Consider the following 18969-nt stretch of genomic DNA (forward strand, 5'->3'; position numbering starts at 1 on the left):
AAATTTAAATTATATAACTAACATGTGTTCAGTGTAAAAAAATTGGAAAACACGTGAAAGTATAAAAACCCTTGATCCCACCATAAGATATAATCACCGTCAACATTTCAGAATATTTTCTTTCAGTCTTATTTATTTCTCAATGGCTTTGTATTGCATATAACATTTTTTCAAATAAAATTTATGGATGTGCTCCAGTGCCCCATGGACCCTTAGGTGCAAATGGGAATGGAGGGTCCTGAGTGACGTCCTTGAGTGTGACATCCTGCTCGAGGGGGTTAGGGTGCTGGCAGGAGTAGGTACCTCTGCATTCCTCCAGTGGGGTGCTTGGTTCTATGTTGCTGCTTTTCATCACTTTGATTATTTCCTGCCAACCCCTTCTAGCCTGAAAAGTGTCTGTTGAGAAATCAGCTGACAGTCTTATGGGGCTCCCTTATAGGTAACTAATTGCTTTTCTCTTCTGCTTTTAAGATTCTCTCTTTGTCTTTAATCTCTGGCATTTTAATTATGATGTGTTGTGGTGTGGGCCTGTTTGGGTTCATCCTGTGTGAGATTCTGTGCTCCCTGGGCTTGTGTGCCTATTTCCTTTGCCAGGTTAGGAAAGTTTTCTGTCATTATTTATTCAAATAGGTTTTCAATTCCTTGCTCTCTCTCTTCTCCTTCTGGTACCCCTACGATATGAATGTTGTTACACTTGAGGTTGTCCCAGAGGCCCCTTAAACTCTCCTCAATTTGGGGGATTCTTTTTTTTGTTTTTGCTGTTCTGATTGGGTGTTTTCTGCTACTTTATCTTCTAAATTGCTGATTCGATCCTCTGCTTCATCTAATCTGCTGTTGATTCCCTCTAATGTATTCTTCATTTCAGTTATTGTAGCCTTTATTCCTGACTGGTTCTTTTTTATGTTTCCTATCTCTATTTTTAGGTTTCCAATCTCGTTGTTGAAGTTCTCCCTGAGATCACTGAGCATCCTGAGAAGCAGTAGATTGCTTGCGTCCATTTTGTTTAGTTCTTTTTCTGGAGCTTTGTTGTGTATTTTTATTTGGGACGTGTTTCTTTGTCTCCTCATTTTGGCTGCCTCCCTGTGTTTGTTTCTATGGAGGGCTGCTGTGCCTCCTGGTCTTAGCAGAGTGGCCTTATGTAGTAAGGGTCCTGTGGGGCTCAGTGACGCAGTCTTTCTGGTTACCTGAGCTACACACTCCAGGTGTGTCCCTTGTGGGTTGTGTGCCCTCCTCTTGTAGTTAAGACTTGACTGCTGCTTTGCACATCAATAGGAGGGAGTGACTCTCAGTCTGATTGGTTGTGAGGACTGACTGGCTGTGACTAAAATGGAGGAGCTGTTGGCAAGGACTGACCTGACCCTGCAGAGGAAGGTTTGCTCTAGGGAGGCTTCCCAGTCTACCCTTTGGGTATGTCATCTCTTGGAGGTGGCCATGTGATTCTCCGGTCCAGTTTGAAGCTGGCCACTAAGGCTTCCAGCCCCTGGGCCTCCTGGGAGGGGACCTGCTGCAGGCCGAGTTCAGCTGCATTCTGTCCCCTGCTCAGGGCCACCTGGCCTGAGCCACAAAGCAATCCAGATATGGCTGCCACCGATGTTGTGCTTGGAGGTGGCTTGAGAGGCCAAGCTGCACATTGAGACCGGCTGCTACTAGTGCCAGGCTCAGGGCTGCTCAGTCAGAGGCACGGGGCATACCAAAGCCAGACGCTGCTTGTTTGGGGTTTGTGAACCTTTGAGAGATTTTAGGAAAGTTTGCAGCATGAGCCAAGTCAGGTTGTTTATACAGAAAAGCCACTGGAAGAGGGTTGGGTGTGCCTGAAGTTTGGGTGGGGCGTTGTCTCAGGGAATCATTAGGGCGGGGCGGACAAAAGGTGACAGCGAGTCTGCGTGCGTGTGTGCTTGCGTGTGCGTGTGTGTCTGCACGCAGGGAGGGGGCAGGCTAAACAAAGAAACAATGGCTTCCGCCAGCTCCTCCATCCGGGGAAAGCTGCCCTTCCACTTCTCACCCTGAAGCCAATTCAGTTCCTTCCCATATGTCCTGGTCACCTCTCGAGCTGCTGCCCCGGCGCTGGAGCTTAGAGCGAGTCCACGAGCAGGTAAGTCTGTGCGCGGGCCGTTTAAGAGAAGCGGCTGGGAGTGCAGCCGCCCTCTGTCTCACTCAGTCACAATCTCTGTTGGTTTTCACAGCCAAAAGTTATGGGGACTTCTCTCCCTGGCACTGGAACTCTGTGCTGGGGAGGGGCTGGGACTCCTTGCTCCTCCTGGGAGAGTTGGGGCACCTCTGCAGCAGAGATAGCCCTCCTGATTTTTAATGGTCACACGTGGGTGTGGGACCAGCCCGTTCCACGTCTCTGCTCCCCCTACTGGTCTCAAGGTGGCTTCTTCTGTATGTTGGTAGTTGTAGGGCTTTGGTTTACTAGACTTCCGGTGATTCTCAATAATGGTTATTCTGTGGTTTAATTGTAATTGGTCCTGAGAGGAGATGAGCATAGCATTGACCTACTCCGCCGTTTTGACCGGAAATCCAAATATCCTTTTTCTTATAAGGACACCAGTCATTGTATTAGAGCCCACTCTAATCCAGCATAACCGCGTCTTAACTTAATTACATCTGCCAAAACCCTATTTTGAAATAAGGTTGAATTCACAGGTTCTGGGTAGACATGAATTTTGGGGGACACTATTCAAACCAGTACAACCGCCAACCACATATGGTGGAAAACCCAGTGTCCTGTGAGGGTTTCCATGCTTCTTCTGCCACTCCCTCCATGTTTCCTGTTTCTGCTGCATATTTGATGGGTGGTCTGTGCTGGGCACCACTCAACTTCGTCATTTGTGCACCTTTCACATGGGTCGTTCTGGGCAGCAGACACTCACTGACATTTAGTGTAACCAAGCAGCACATTACAGATGACAATATGGGGCATTTCTTGGCAGATGGGCACTCTCCCTCTCTCCCTGAATGTGTCTCTTTACCCTTCTTGACCCCTTCACGTCTTCTCTCTCCCCAGTTCTCTGTTCTGTGTGTGCTCACCTCTTCTCTCCCAGGGTATCTGTGAAAACCACAGTCCCTTTCACTCGTTGTACAAGCACCCTCTGCCCTTGACCTTTTCCTTCCAGCCTGGACTGTGGAGGAGGGGCAGAGGGAGGGCAAAGAGCACCTTTCAGACCAGCAGAAGCCACTGGGGTACTTTCCTAAACTGCATCAAGCTGGCCCCCAAGTATGTGAAAGCAGTCAGTTCTTACTTCAAAGAGTGTTTCTGTTTTTTTCTTCTTTCTACATCTGCTTTAACATTCTGTGATTCTTAGAGAACAAAAATTCTGAAGAGCAAGGCCCAGAGCCAAGAACGTTCAAGCCAGAAAGGGCTTCTATAAGGAAGGAAACAGACACGGTCTCTGCCCGCCCATGTTCTGGTGCAGACAGCTGTGAGTGGCTGGCCTGTGAAGGGCGCCTGGGCACAGGGAGACAATAACAGGAGGACTGATTTCTATGGGGGTGGAGGTGGCTGGGCATGAGTTGGATTTAATCAAGCAAATTATTTCTTGGATGTGAGACCAAAAGCACAGGAATAAAAGAAAAAATAGATAAGTTGGACTCCATCAAATGTAAAAACTTTTGTGCATCAAAGGGCACTATCAAGAGAATGAAAAGACAACCCACAGATGGGAGGACATATCCACAGCTGTGTATCTGAGAAGGGACTCATATCCAGCATACATAAAGAAACTCTACAACTCAAACAACAACAATCCGATTTTAAAATGGGCAAAGGAGAGGGATAGACATTTTGAAAAAGAAGATCTATAAATGGCCATTAAGCACATGAAACATCATGAAATCACTAATATCACACAATATTAATAATCACCAGGGAGACGCAAATGGAAACCACAATGAGATACTACTTCATGCTCATTAGGGCGGCTACCAGCAAAAAACAACAACAACAAAACAAAACAAAACAACAGAAATTACAAATGTTGGTGGAGAAAGTGGAGCTCTGATGCACTGCTGGCAGGAATGTAAAATGGTGCAGCCACTGTGGAAAACAGTTTGGCAGTTGCTCAGAAAGCTAAATATAGAAATTTCCCTATGATTCCACTCCTATATGTATTCCAGAAGAATTGGAAGCAAAGACTGGCACATACTTGCACACTCGTGTCCACAACACCATGAATCACAGTGTCCCAAAGGTGGGAACAACCAAATGTCCGTCCACACGTGAGTGGATAAGCAAACTGTGGTCTATTCACATGATAGAATGGTACTGAGCCCTAAAGGAGAGAAGTTCTGACACCACTACAACATGGATGAACCATGAGGATGTTACATGACGTGAGCCAGACAAAAAGGACAAACACTGGATGATCCCACTTACATGAGGTCCTTAGAAGAGGTAAATCCATACGGACAGAAAGTCGAAGTTAACGGGTGGGGGAGGGGGAGTTAGTGTTTGGTGGGGACAGAGTTTCTGTCTGGGGTGATGAAAAATTCTGAGAACAGATAGTGCTGCTGGTTGCACAACTTTGTGAATATAATGAATGCCACTGAATTGTACACTTAAAAATGGTTAAATGTGAACATGATATTATATATATTTATCACAATTTTTAAAAATCAGTAATGCAATATACCGAAAGCTGTTGAATTGTACGCGTTAAGTGGGTGAATTGTCCGATACGCAAATTATGTCAATAAAGCTGTCACAAGGGGGGCAGTGCAACCCTCAGGCAAAGGTCCTAAATTTTAGGAAGGGGCTTGAGGTGTTGGAGACGCTGGGCGGTCAGGGGCCTGGAGCCCATGAGGGCAGGGAGTACAGGGGTGTCTCTCCTGCCCACGCGACTCCCCCAGGCCTGCCGAGCGGCTCTGGCCATCCCTCGGCAAGCTGGTTCTGTGCTGAGCACAGGCGCCCCTCTGAAGCCAATTTTCTGCACAGCGAAGACGCTTTCTCTGTGCACACTGTAGCAGATGGCCCCCTACCTTGGCCTGAATTGAGAAGCTCAGAAATCAAACTGGGGACAGACGGCTTCTCTGGCAATGTCTTACAAGCACACAAGCAAGCAAACTCACACCGCCCTCCCCTGCCATTTGTCTTCATCATCTCTACGCCCTGGGGCTGGCCAGGGACACCCCGGAGACGGGCCCTCTGTCCCGCAGACCACAGACGGGGCCCAGGTGCTGGCTCCTGGTCAATGCTCAGGCAATGTGTCCTCAGTGAAGGGGGAGAGGAAGGAAGGAAGAAAAGGAAGGAGGGAGAGAGGCAGGGAGGTATTTCCAAGCGTTTGGTTGTGGCTTTTCATTTCCATAGCACCCTTCTCTGCCCAGTACCCTCCACCCTTCCTAAAAGGGAGATGGCTGAAATCCAGGTTGTCTTTGTGTGTGTGTGTGTGGGGGGGGGCGTCCTAGCTCACAGAAGATGCATGAAGGGGTCAAGGCAGGGGGCTCCATAGCCCAGACCTCCAAAGTACGGCCTCCGCCCCGGTGTCCCAATCTATATGGCAGCTGAGAAACTTTTGGGGAGAAAATGTGACCCAGGGCCACCACCGATGACCAGAAACAAGCTTGTATGCAGTTGAGAGGGCAGGGATCTGGCAGGGACACCGAGAGGACAGTCAGCGTGTAGAAAAATCTGGTGAGGACAGTTCCTGTGGAACTGGAATGATGGGGGGCAGAGGTCCTATGTGAGCGGTGGAGCTTGGAGCGGGGTGGTCAGGTGTGCTGCCAGAGGGACCCCGCTGGTACCCACGGCTTGGAGGCCGGTCCTCAGCCTGTAGGGAGAGCCGCAAGGGACTGCTAGACCATGCAGGCCGACCCTGTGGTTCTATGCCAGAGGAAACCAAGGTCCGGGGAGGCCACCGTGCACTTCCCAGAGTGACCACGTGAGTCTCAGGAACTGCAAGTGTCCTTGGGAAACGGAGAGATGAAATGATGCTCATGTTTTCAGGATCAGACTGTTAGAGAAAATTTATTTGAATACCTGAAGAGGAGGGAGGTCCTGCTCCCGCGGGGAGAGGATCCCAGAAGCAGTCTGAGGGCCTGAGGGGTCACAGGTGACCGACAGTGGGGTGCGTGCAAAGAGCGGTCTGGGCAGAGATTCAAGAGCTCTCATGGGACTTGGTCCTTTGTGAGGGGTTGGTCTGCCAGCCGCTCAGCTCTGCGATGAACTCTGCACCGAAAACTGGTGTGGAGAGTCGGGCGATTCTCCACCGGAACTCCCCCTCTGCCACACAGGAGCTCAGCAGGTCACCGGTCTCTGCTTGCCCCTCGTCTGCAAATTGGACATTGTCATCAGGGCGCTGTTGGAATGAAATGAGATAAAGATTAAACGAGATAAAGTTAGCATGGAGCGTGATGCCCAGTGTGAATGTGACAATTGGTCCCTGGAGGGTGACAGCATTGCAGGGGCTCTCCAGAGGTGGAGCTCAGAACTCCAGAGAGCCTGAGACCCCCTACCCCCTAGAAGGTGGGCCTGAGCCCAGGTGGGCACCGCAGGCTGTGGATAGGGGAGAATCTGCTGGGGGTGGGGGCCCGCTCTGGAGAGGTCAAGGCAGCAGTGCCCGCTGCTCTGCCCCTGAGGTGTGCGGGGGGGGGGGGGTGTCAATGCCAGGCTGAGCACGCTGAGCCCCAAGCAGGGACAGGGGGCATTCTAGCACCTTCAGAAAGGTTTCTGGTTCCAAGAAGAGGCCCAGGCCCAAGCTCAGAACCACAGTCCTTCCACAGAGTTCTAGAACCTTTGTAACTTTCCCATGGCCACCACTGCTCTCCTGTTTCCAGAGTGTAGTTAACTCCTCATGCCCAAGGAGCTTGTGAATTCTCTGGAGGTCTACAGAGAGAGGCTGCCAGGACAGCCCACACCCTGGGCACCCTATGGGGAGCAGACGCGGTGGGCCCAGGGTAACACCCTCCATCTTCCCAGCATCCTAGAACCAGGACCTAGATGGGGGTGGGCACGCACATTTGCACTGCAGTTTAAGGTAAAATGCAGGCCTTCCAAGAGCCCTTGTACTTGGGAGAGGCCTTCTTCAACCACACCCCCAGATGCTCAAATCTGTCCTTTTCTGCTGCCCTTTATGGAGCTTAGGGGTGAGTTTGTCAAGCCCTGGAGCAGGTCCGCCAGGTGGTACAGGTGAGATGTGAAGGCCCAGCCCCTGGGTCCTGGGGGCTGGGGGCATAGGAGAGGCAGCCCTCGGGAGCTGCCAGGAGCTGAGAACTGGCCTCCAGGGCCTTCCCAGCTGTCTGAAGCTGACCAGAGTCCCTGGAGGCCACCAGAGTCCAGGGCTGCAGCTGGGATGTCCTATGGCCCCACCTCTGTAAGCCCCCACCCCCAACCCGGCAATGTCCTCCAGTTCCTCGGGGCTTTGGTGCCTGTGGGGGGTGGGGTGAGGGGCAGTGTCTGGCCCTCCTGAGAGGGATGAGGAAGGGGGTCTTGGGGACACAGAAAGGGGAGGGGAGGGAGCAGCCCCCTGAGCACCTGTCTGGGTGCCAGGCTCTGAGCACACACCTGCTCAGCCCATCTTCACACCTGTGATACGAGCCTGTTAGCCCCACATTCCAGGTGAGGACAGAACTGTTAGCCAGGCCAGGTGAGAGCACTGGGCTGGGAGTCAGGAGTCCTGGGTGTCGTGCCAGCGCCGGCAGAGACGAGTGGCACCACTCTGGAGCCACAGGGCATCCCTGGGCCTCAGTCCCCTCACCTGGAAAGGGAGGAATTGGACTAAATGAGCCTCAAGGCTGTCCCAGCCCAGACGTCTTACAGGTCTTGGGTGTAGAGCTAGACAAAGGCAGAATCAGACAGGTAGCGGCTTGCAGTGTGGTTTGATGGCTAAGGGGGGCAGGGATGGTGGGGACCAGGGGACATGGTGGCCATCTTCAAGTGTGTGGACAGGCAAAAGCTGCAGCTCAATATAAGGAATTATATGCAGCTCAGTAAAAGAATATAAAGACAGAAACATGATAGTGAGTCCCTGATGGAGCTGTCTGAAAGTGGGACCCTGTCTACGGGAAAGGAGTCGCCATCACCGGACGTGTGCAAGCTGAGAACACTGCGTGCCCCTGACGGATTGCTGCTGTGTGTGGGGGGGTGACTTGCAAGACACTCTCCAGCTTCGAAATCCTGAGCCCAGGTCTGTCCGCCCAGACTGTTCCAGAAGCCAGCTTGGCTGCCAGGCCTGGCGGCTGGCTTCCTTCTGAACTGCTGCTCTGCCCCATGACCCCTGAAGTCATTCACTGATAGGCCAAGATCAGGTGTGAGCTGCGTGCAAAGCAGCTTGCTTCTAATGATTGTTAAACTGCCCAAGTTTCTGAATGAGCTCTTCCATAGAAGTTAGAGCTGTAAGGGTGATATTATTACAGGCATAACAATGACCTTTCCTGAGTGGGAGGCAACAAGGTGGTGTGTTGGCTGGAGCTGCTGGAATTGGACACAGGCCTGGACCCAGCCACACCGTGCAGCCCGTAGGTGACACCACCCACCAAAGGCAGCTCTGGAGGAAGCGGCTCTCTCTCCATAGGGGCTCCTCCTGCCCACCTTGCTGTACCCCCTCTGTACCCCTGCCCACTGAGTAGCTCGTTCACAGCCCACCCAAGCCTAGCTCCTGAGTCCTAGCCAGAGGTCGCCGTGGCACTGAGCAGGAAGTCTGTGAGCCAGGCCAAGAAGGCAGGCATACTGCAGTACCAGCCAGGAGCCAGAGGGACTGGTCCTTCTGCTAGCTCCACTGTGCATACATATGTGAGTGTGTGTGTGTGTTGTGTGTGTGTGTGTGTGTGTGGGCAATTAACCAGGGGGCTATTTTGGCTCTTGGTCATTTTGTCCCTTGTAAGGAAGCAGCTTGCAAGCTCTGTCTATCCAGAGTCTAGCTTGGCCCACGAAGGGCCAGAGAAGGAAGTCCTTCCCAGTGCCCAGGGTTCCTGCATCATGCAGTCCCCTTGTTATGTGACTCGGGGTGCACTCATCCGTGAGTACAGGAAATGGGCTGGGAACCCCAGAAGAGGGGAGGTAACCAGGTGCTGGCCAAGGGCCAATCAGCAGGAATGTGGCCAAAGAGAATAGAGCAGGGTTGTTAGGGGAGAAACCCAGGCAGCCTGGAACGTGGTCCTCTGTGCCGTGGGGTACTGCATCCACCCAGGAGAGGGCCTGCAGGCGAGGGGAGGAACGGGTTACTCTGCACCCCACGCCCTCTCTCTGCTTCGGTGTCAGCTACACCTGCAAAGTAGGGAGACCCCGCGCTGCCCTTGACGTGCTCGTCACCGGAGGGGCAGTGCAATGCCCCCCGTCCTCCCCGCAGGGCTGAGAATCCCCCAGGAGGTCCCCTGAGGTGTCCGGCAGGTTGAGATGAGAAAAAGAGACATCCAAGGAGACCAGTCTTTCTTCACTCTTTACTGTGTAAAAATAAACTCAACAGTTCATGTCGTTTCAGCAAGAAAATGAAAAAAAAAAAAAGAAAGAAAGCAAGGATACCAGTAGAAATAGTGCATTTCCAGAATTGCTGATGGGAGGTGGCAGGTCCCATGGTTTTGACCCATTTGATACCAAAAGGCTGCAGGTCATATGAAAAATGTATAGCTTTGGTTAGCAAATAATGAAAAAGTAAGATACATCAATTCTTTCATATTATACAGTATATACATTATAACAATATCAACCATAGGGGGCTTGCTTTGTTGTTGTTAGTTAGTTTTGTTTGTTTTGGCAAATAAGACAAAATTGGGACTCTAAGTATTATCGGGCTTCTGTTCTCCTCAATGACTTGTTGTCCTTCAACAAATTGCACTAAGTCCACCGTGCATGGAAGTGATACATTTCCCAACAGTTGAATACATTTACACACTAGGTTTTAAGAGAGGAAACCATGACCGCTTCCAACCACATTTTGGTTGCCATAAGATTACAAAGGATTCCATCCCCTTGACGTTAATACATAACCCTAGTTTCTTCTCTCAAGGTTGGAACTGCTATTTGAGTCCCCAACTGGTTCCACTTAACAAGTCAGCTCGGAGACAATGGGTCCACCATTATTGGCCCCCCTCTGTCCTGGTCCCAACATGCCTTTGAGAACAGGTGGCCCCTCCTTGGAGCTCAATGGAACAAGCATGAACCTCTCGCCAGCCTCTCCCCTCCCCTTCACTGCCCACAAGACACCCCTTGGTCTCAGGTCCCAGGGCTGGTGACAAAGTGATCTTTGCAGTCTTAGAAAATAAACTGGGAATCTACAAAAGGAAAAGAAAGCATACAAAATGCATCTTTCTTCCAAAATACGTGCTTTCAGTTCTACGATTTGGCGGAGCCTGAAAGTGTTTTCAAGGGAGATAGAGATTGAGTTAATTTATAGGTTTGTCCTTTTCTTTCATAAAAATACTCTTGTTTGGTAATAAACTTTTTCTTCTACAGTAAGAGAAATAATACCGTGTTATCAAAAGCAAGAAGGCTTACGATTCAAGTGGGATCTGAGCCCCCGAGGGCCAGGAGAGCCTGTCGGGCGCTCCCCACCTCGGACACACAGGGAGCTGTGGGGCTCCAGCTCGGCTAAAGCAAACACTGTCTTGACAGTGCTTTTTATCTTCTTCTTTTATAAAATGGCTTACCTGAGATAGGCAGGGATTAGTCAGTGCAAGAGGGAACATCAATCAGATTAAGGAGTAGATGGAAACTACGTGGATTAGATTTGTGGCTGTGTCATCTACCTCTCTCGGGGCCAGCAAAGGGCCAAGTGTTAACACAGTGAGGGAGTCGAGGGGCTTGGCACAGGCTCCAGGGAGGGGCGGGGAGGGAGCTACGTGTCAGCTTTCTGTCCCTGGCACCATGGGTGCGTCAGGGGAGGGGTGAGGAAAGTGAAGGGGCGGGACGTGGAAGGGACAGAGACATAAACGTCTGGGGTAGGCTCTGCCCCTCTCGTTGGGGCAGAGGATGGCTTGTGGTCCTGAACGGACAGCTCCCACCACGCCCGCTGGGCAGGGGGTGGGCTAGCGCCCGGAAGATCAATCTATCGGCAGGGGCTGGTGGGAGGTGCTGACCGGAGAGCACCTAGCCCGCTCTGGGCCTCGCAACAGCTCCCAGATGGCTGATGTGACTGAGGGGGGCGATCTGGTCTAGAGGGGTGATTCCAAGCTCTCGCTCTCTCCCAACCACGGGCACCGTTGGGGCCTGTTCTCATCCTACATGTGAAAAATACTTCTTGGTGTGTTTGGGGACTGGGGAGGCGGAGAGGGACATTCTCTCTCCCGTGACCTCCTCCAACACCCTTGGCTTGCTTTCCCAGCCATTTTCGGTAGCTACATGGATGGTCATAGGACAATGGGTGGCACTCGGCACAAAACACAGAACCAGAGAAGTCCATGCAGGCAGGGGAACACACATCAGACTGAGGGAGCAAGGGACACGCCACCCTGAGGGACATGCAAACAGAGAAGACCCCTGCAGATCCAAAGATGCCACAACCTACGGGCTCTGACAAAGCACAACGGTCAGAAAAAGCCACCACTGAACCACAACACGCAGCCTGGACCACACCCTCGGGGCGAGGGCAACACGTCGCACGCAGGACGGCGCCTGGGTACCGTGCAGACACCGACGGGGACACCAACACAGACACACAGACGCACTGGGTTCCGACACAATATGGATCTGCGTTTCAGGGGACAGGTGCCCCTGGAAGGAACAGCAGACGGAAACACCTGCTCCTCCTGAAGAAATGTCTGCAGCTGTAGATGAGCCAGGCAGTGCAGTAGAAAGACTTCTAGAAAGACTTGCCAGCCTTTTGCTAGTTAGATTCCTGGTGACAGAGTCCAGGGTGCCCTTGGGCGTGCGACCCCCAGATGGTGCAAAAAAGCGGGGAGCTGCTTACCCTGGGCATGATCTGAGTGCTCTTTCTCTCACTCAACACACATACACATACACACACACACACACGCACAGGCACATGCACACTCACACGCATGCACTTTTCTCCCAGCCTCGGAAGGACTAGAAGGAAATGTGCATGATTGCTTTCCATGGGGAAAAAAAGTCAAAGCCTCTGGACACCGGTCAGATCTCTGTGTCACCAGCCGATGACACGAGTGGCTGCTGCAGGCCTTTGAGCCCTGTAAGGTGGGGAGTGGGTTCTAGGGCTGGGCCTGGCCATGCCTGGCTCCGTGAGAGGTCTCCGGAGGCCCTGCCTCCTGGAGGACTGGCTGAGCCGGCTCACCTGGGCCTGTTGTGTGGAAGGAATATGGCTGTCAGAGTCACCACGGACCTTCCCATCCACGGGCGGGGATGCGTCTCAGTGGCCCTGCATGGCTGGGTCTTAATCACAGGGCGGGGTTCCTAGTCTAAAATGTCCACTCTTGAGCTGACCCACTGAAGCCTCTGGTCTCTTACTGCCAGAGGCAAAGGTGTGGGGCCCTGGGGTCCTGGGCTGTGAGGGGGACGTTTCTCTCTCAGGGGCACCAGTGCAGTGGCAAGACTGGCTGGGGGCTGAAAGGGAGGACAGATCCCAAGTGTATGGGTGCAAGGGGGTGGGAGGGCTGAGGGCCAGAGCTGGCCGTGCTGGGCATGCAGCCAGCCTCCTGGGCCCAGTGCTGCGAGAGGATGGTAGCTGGGGGGTGAAGGGGGCCTGCCTGGACCCTCCTCCACCTCTTCTGCCCCCTCTGAGCACCTGGCACCCTCTCAGGACACTGTCTGTCATTGATCCTTCAGAGAGAATTCACTTCTACAAAATAAAATTTCTCCGTGGAGAGGCCCCCCCCAGCCTTTAGCAAACCGCTAAAAGACATTTATTTTATCAATAGAGAAATGTGGCTCGGAACCAGCTTTGCAAACGAAGACAAATGCGTGTGACTGAAGAAGCTGCATCAGCCCCAAGGCACGCAGCAGCTCACAAGGCTGGCAGACACAGATATCCGATCCGCCATGAGACTTCCCAAAGCCACAAAGAAGGAAGGAAATGAAATACCTCCTTCGAAAAGAAAAAACCTTTCCCCCAGAGACATGCACGCACACACACACACACACACACACACACACACACTCCTCTCACTCCTGCATTGTTCCCAGTGTCGCCGCCGCCTGTGTCATCGGTGAGTGGGGCATGCCTGAGACACAGTGCGGGGCTCCCAGGGAGGACAGAACCTCCTCTGGGACGAGAGCCGGGCCTGCTTCTTGTGCACCAGGACCAAACCAGGCTGTGTGCGTGTGTGCGTGCGTGTGCGCGTACGAGGACAATGGCCTTAAGTCATTCCTGGGGGACAGGGAGAGAAGGAGAGACGACAGATCACAGATCATCACCGCACAAGCAGGAGGCGGGCGGGGGCCGAGGGGCAAAACCCTCAGTTGATCTGGCGACAGGCTTCGAATGTCCACTTAGTGGCCCCACCGTAGATCTCAATGTGGGACTCGGCCCAGGCGATGACGTTGCCCGAAAGGGCCTTACTGCTGCAGGTGGCCAGGTTGTACACCTCCCCCGGGGTCAGCTTTCGGTCCCAGATGTTGAAATGGGCGAGCTCACCCACGAACGCTTGGGTGGCGTCAAACCCACCACCCAGAGTGTCCTTCAGAGAAAACAGAGAATGAGGATGGAGCGAGGGGCAGGGGTGGGGACCTTGCAGGGGCGTCCCTAGGGGACAGTCTCTGTGTCTCCCCCATCAGGGGCTCTGGGTCTCTCGCCCTCCCTGCCACCCACAGGGAGCCCAGGAAAAGGGACACTGCTGCCTCCGCCACTTCCCTGGAGGCCGAGTTCTGGGGACACTAGGACTCGGCCTCTCCCACAGCCTGTCACTCAGCCCACGAGGGAGGGGTCAGCTGGTGCCAACTTTCCCTGCAGGGAAGGCCTGGGACTCGGCTGCCTGCATTTCCCTCCAGGGCGCCCAAAGGGAGAGCAGCCACTCCCAGGAAATAAATCACGCATGGCTAAAGGCAGCGCTTTCCTAGGCCAAAGAAACCCTTGCAGCCAAGCCCCAAGGCCACTGCTGCCTGCACATTTCAAATAAGCCCCCCAGCACCCCCACCCCGGACTAGACTCTGCCTAGGCTGCCACACAGCTCTCTCCCCCAGGACCTGTCACTTCCCTCTGCAGCTCACTCCCCTCCCTCCTGCCTTATCCTGCCCCTCCCCTCCCCACACCTGCACTCTGCTGGCCCCTGCCTGGTCTCCGGTCCTGGGACAGCACCACCCTGCCCCTGTCACTGCCCCCACAGCCAGTACCTGCTCCTGGCCCAGCACCAGCACTCCTTGTGGCTTGATGGGATGATAAGGAGCCAGGTTCTCTCCACTGCCACCCTGGGTGCCGTCTTGGTAGGCTTCCCAGATGCCGTCCCGGGTGGTCCAGGTGACACAGATGTGGTGCCACTTGCCATCGTTAATGACAAAGGGCAGCTTGGCTACCTGGCAAGGAGAATGACACATATGACGTTACAGGAACAGGGCTACAGCTCGGGATCAGTGATTACTAGTTACTACTTCAGCCGTTATTCTTCCTATCGCTACATTTAAATAAGTCACAGGGGCCCTGACTGAATTCTTGCAGCACTTTCCCCTGCAGACTTGGTCACCTCTCGGCCCCTGTCCGTCGGGTGGGTCATGGACTCACAGAGCAGATGTAATGCTTTGTCAAGGGGCCCCTAAGATAGACCTGAATACACAACCTTCTCCCTCCTACTCACCCCCTCCCTCTGCTAGTCTACACAACAAGCCCTGGGATAGAGAGCAGCCCTGGGGGCTGAGGTCACTGCTGCCTTCCAGGCCTGCCCCCTCTCCTCCAACATTCCATCCCTTGCTGCCAGGTAGGGCCTCTGGGTATACAACCCGCCCAGCCTTCGCAGAGAATCTGAGAGGCGGCAGGAGAGATGGCACCATGCCTTTTAAAGCTCACGCTAGCTTTCCCACCTGGTGTTTCACCTTCAGACGTCCCAGGCAGGGTAGATGGGGCAGCCGACCAAAGAACCCTCACACCCTTTTACCTGGGGGACAGAGGGCCCAGAAAGGCCCAACCTTCCCGGGCAAGGCGTCAGGCCTTGGCATTCAATTTCCGGGCCGGATTTAGACATTTACCATCAACACAGGCCTGGGGCGTGTGAAAGCTGTGGGAGCCATGATGGAGAAGGGCTCCCAGAGGGAAAAGGCTGCCCGCCCTCCCCACGGGTCAGGGAAGCAGGATAGATTTGGACTTGGGAAGAGTCTCTAGGGGCACCTTTCCATCCTGAGCATCTGTGGTCCTGTAAACTTGGAGAAGCAAAGCCAGCTTGAGGCCAGCTGGGGAAGAGGAGTCAGGATTGATCTGTGGGAAGGACCTCCACCATTCCCCACCCCAGGAGACCTCTTTCTGGGCGGGTTCCATCTTCACTCTGCTCCTGGAGTCTTGGGAGAGCACCCCTCCCATTTCTCCCAGTCATTTCCCTCTGCCTCCCTCAGTCCAGCCTGGAAGGCAGACCCCCCCAGTGTAGGAGGCTGTGTCCCACGGCACAGCAGGCCTGGCCGACAGCTGCCAGGCCGGGGCCCCGCTGGGTGGGGCCCTACCTTGTCGTTGATGAGGATCTCCATGGGGTTGTTGCCCCACTCGATGAGGACCAGCTCGTTGGCCTGGCCGGGCACGGCGTAGGAGAAGGGCGTGCCCACGCCCGGTGCCGCGCTCGACTTCAGCCACATGCACACGGTGAAAGCATACATCTCCGGCAGGCTCTTCTTCACCTTGGCGTACATGTAGTTGGTCCGCAGTGGGAATGTGAGCTGGAACTTGTCTCCAGGGCGGCTGTCCTTCTGACCTGGGGGGACAGGACACAGTCCTGTCATGTGTACCTCGACGAAGCGCCAGGCCCTGTTGAAGCCCGTTCAGCTCCACCATCCCCACCACCCCCAAGATCCGTGACGCAGACTCGTGTCCACTCTATAGGTGCTGGGGGTTGGGGTTCAGTGAGGTCAAGTACTTTGCCCCCAGGTACAGGGTCAGGGCGAGAGAGCTGACCAAGGTCCCTCACCCCAGGTCTGGCTCCCACACAGTGCTGCCCTAGGGAGGCTGGGATGGAGGTGGGGAAAGCACGGTGGGCATGGTAGGGAGTGGGTTAGTGCTCACCCTGGAAACCCACCTCGGGGTGTGGCCCAGAGGAAGGAGGTCTCCTCCCTGCCTCCCCAAAAGAGGCTGGCTCCCCTCAGAGCAGCTCCTTCCAACCAATCTCATTTCAGGTTGCCGGCTGCTGACAGTGCTCAGAGCCGCTGTCCTCTGGGCCTCCACACAAACGAGCAGACCCCTGGTACCCCGCACACTTCCCTCGAGGCAGCCCCTGGTCACTCATCTGACCCAGCCAACTAGCCCTGGGACTTGGCCTGTTTCCAGACTCCCATCCACCGCACAGGAGGGAGAGCTGTCCCTCCCAGGCTCTTTTAGCAACTGTCTGGAGCCCTGCAGACAGCAGGGAGGACAGCAGGGGGCTGGCCCCCGGCCCCAGCCTGTGGCCCCCAAGGTGACTGCTTTGATGACTATGCCACTCACCCCCAGGGTTAGCAGCTTCCTGTGTGTTTCCTGAAAAAGCAGGCTCTGCCCATGGCCTCCCCTTACTGGGGGCCACCAGCTCCTCCCTGCCGGGACGTCCCCAGGAAACACTGTCTGCCCCCTTCCCACCAGACAAACACCGTGCCTATGGCCCTAGGCATGGTGTGACTGACTCCAGGCGAAACATTCCCACCCACACTGGGTACGGGCATCGGTCCCGGAGCCGGAACACATGCACCGGCCAGCCCGAAGTGCATGAAGCCTGCCAGGGAGCCCAGCACTAAACCGGCCCCCAGGCCAAGAATTATTTCTAGAAGGCACCCTGCTGGGCCAGCTTCCTGTAAGCCAGGTGTCAGGGGACAGAGCAGGGCTGGCGCCTGGGTGCTCGCCACACAGTGTCAGTCCCACGGCACCCCCTGCCCTTGGAGCAGGTCCAGCCCTGGCCTCTCTAGGGGGTGTTTTCCATTCCCCACTTTCCCCTCCTCCTCTTCCCCTCCGCCCCTCCCTCCCCGATCTGTTTTTCAGTTACATAAGGTGCCTTAAGATGGCACTGTTTAAATCCATCCGACACATTTTGCGGTCTGAGAAGGGTCACATGGCCTTGCTCCGAGCCGGGGCTCCCCCACACCTTTTACAACCTTGTTTGATTTCTGCGCCTTCAAGACTCCTCTGTGCGCCCCCGGGGTGCAGTGGGGGCCCTCCAGCGTTGGCGACTCAGGAACCTCAGGGTGTGCAAGATGCCTGGGGTTGGGTCACTCAGAAGAGAAAACTGCGAAGGGGGCTCAGGGCAGAGTGGGGACCTGGAGACCCCCAGAGGACGCAGGGGCACCGAGGAAACCTGCCCAGGGCCCAGATGTGTGGGGGCCAGGAGGACTCAGCTCCAGCCTGCGCAGCTGTTTGCTGGGGGTGGGGACCAGCTAGAGCCAGGTTTTCTTACAGGGAGGGCCTGGGCCCAGCACAGCTACGGTGCAAAGTTACTGAAGATTAAACAAATCAGAGTCGGGGAAAACCCTGTGAGCGTGTGCGTGTGTGTGGCGGGGAGGCTTCCACAGAGATAGCCAGAGCCTAGGTGCCCCAGCTCCGCCAGTAACACCCACTGGAAGCCCAAACCAGGCTGCATGCGGGGCAGTGGGCTGTAGAGGGGTGGGAAATGGCTGGAGGGGTAGAGGAGCTCTGGGCTGTTGCTGCAGGAAGCCAGGACCCCAGGCAAGGTCCCGGGGCCAGAGGGAGCCCGGCCAGCAGCAGGCCCCCTCCCCCTGCCTGTTACCTTTCTCCAGCTCGCTGATCCGCTGGTGCAGGGAGGTCAGGGCGCTCTCGATCTTGGCCCTCTCCTCGGTGTCGTTCCTGGGGCCCCCCTTGCCCTCCTCCAGCGTGTTCACTCTAGAGAGCACCTGCCTCTCCAGGTCATCAATCTTGCTCTGCAGCAGATCCTTGAGGCTGTTGGTCTGGCTGGAGGAATTGAGCCGGCTGTACTGCTGCGGGGGTGCAAGGGCGGGGAAACCACAGCGTTACGCGCAGAGCGGGGACCGTGCCGGGCGGCTCGCGGCGCTGTCCCCTCAGGGCGACTGCGGGGGCGGCCTGGCGGGGAGCTCAGGCGAGCGGCCATCCGCGGCTCGGGGCGGCCCGGCCCGGCCACCGCGCCGGGCTAGGCGGGGGTGGAGGTGTCTGGCCGGGTCGGGAGTGGGGTGGGCGAGGGCAAAGGGGAGCGCGAGCCGGAGGGGGAACGGCGGCGCGCGCGGACCTCGAGGTTTTCCAGGCGGGTTTTGAGCGACTGCAAAGTTTGTCCGAGTTGGCTGAGCGTCTCGGCGGCCGGCGTCCGGGACAGGTCGCCCATGGTGTTCTTGCCCGAGCCGGGCTGCTTGCGGCCGGCGCCCGTGTCCAGCGTGCTCTGGCTCTCGCAGCGGCCCAGCTTGGTGGTCAGCTCGCGGATGGTCTCCTTCTGGCTCAGGATGGTCTCCTTCTGCTGCAGCACGGTCTCGCGGAGCTGCAGCACGTTGCTCCGGAGCTCCTCGGCGCCGCCGGCGGCCACGGACGCGGCGCACATGTCGGCGTCCACCGGCACCGAGGTGCAGATGAAGCGCGTCGGCCCGAAATCCTGGGCCGCGCTGCCCAAGAGGCAGAGGGCGAGCAGCGCACAGGTGCGCGCGGCACGGGCGGCCGGCATGGCTGCGCTCGCCTGGGCTCCGCGGGCCGCCGCGCTCCGCTCGCCGCGCTGTCCGGCCCCCACTGCTGCCTGCTCTGCGGAGCCCGCGCCTTTTATGCCACCGCGGGAGGGGCCTCGGCGCTGCCGACGTCAGCGGGGGAGGAATCCCGCTTTAATTGTCTGCGGCGGGGCCCGCGGCGCGGCGGGGGTCGCCTGGGCGCGCGGTGGGGGCGGCCCTCTCCCGTCTCCTCCCCGCAAGCCCCCGCGTCGCCGCGGTACCCCCCTCCTCGCCCCCCCCGGCCCGCCCCCGCCCTGGCAGGCGCCGCCGCTTCCCCGAAAGCTCCGAGCCGCGGGGTGAGGTGGGGGAGGGGC

The 18969-nt window shown here is 55.8% G+C and overlaps 1 protein-coding gene across 1 annotated transcript; it reads right to left on the minus strand.

Moving 5' to 3' along the window:
• Nucleotides 1–9353: 9353 nt before the first annotated feature.
• Nucleotides 9354–18697, minus strand: NPTX1 (neuronal pentraxin 1). Its single transcript, XM_081029090.1, has 5 exons — nucleotides 18196–18697; nucleotides 17722–17929; nucleotides 15485–15729; nucleotides 14174–14353; nucleotides 9354–13521 (listed from the first exon to the last, which is right to left on the minus strand). Exons 1-5 carry the CDS (start codon nucleotides 18616–18618, stop codon nucleotides 13300–13302), a joined length of 1278 nt encoding a protein of 425 aa, XP_080885216.1. The 5' UTR covers nucleotides 18619–18697; the 3' UTR covers nucleotides 9354–13299.
• Nucleotides 18698–18969: the final 272 nt, after the last annotated feature.

This window comes from Rhinolophus hipposideros (assembly GCF_964194185.1).
Source record: "Rhinolophus hipposideros genome assembly, chromosome: 20".
In the NCBI taxonomy this organism is placed as follows: Eukaryota; Metazoa; Chordata; class Mammalia; order Chiroptera; family Rhinolophidae; genus Rhinolophus; species Rhinolophus hipposideros.

Excerpts from the sequence above, each read along its gene's own strand:
- NPTX1 (XM_081029090.1), bottom strand. The coding sequence starts at position 18,618 with ATGCCGGCCGCCCGTGCCGCGCGCACCTGTGCGCTGCTCGCCCTCTGC. Across the intron at positions 17,930-18,195 it reads CCCGCCTGGAAAACCTCGAG|CAGTACAGCCGGCTCAATTC; the intron begins GTCCGCGCGCGC and ends GCACCCCCGCAG. Across the intron at positions 15,730-17,721 it reads GATCAGCGAGCTGGAGAAAG|GTCAGAAGGACAGCCGCCCT; the intron begins GTAACAGGCAGG and ends CTGTCCCCCCAG.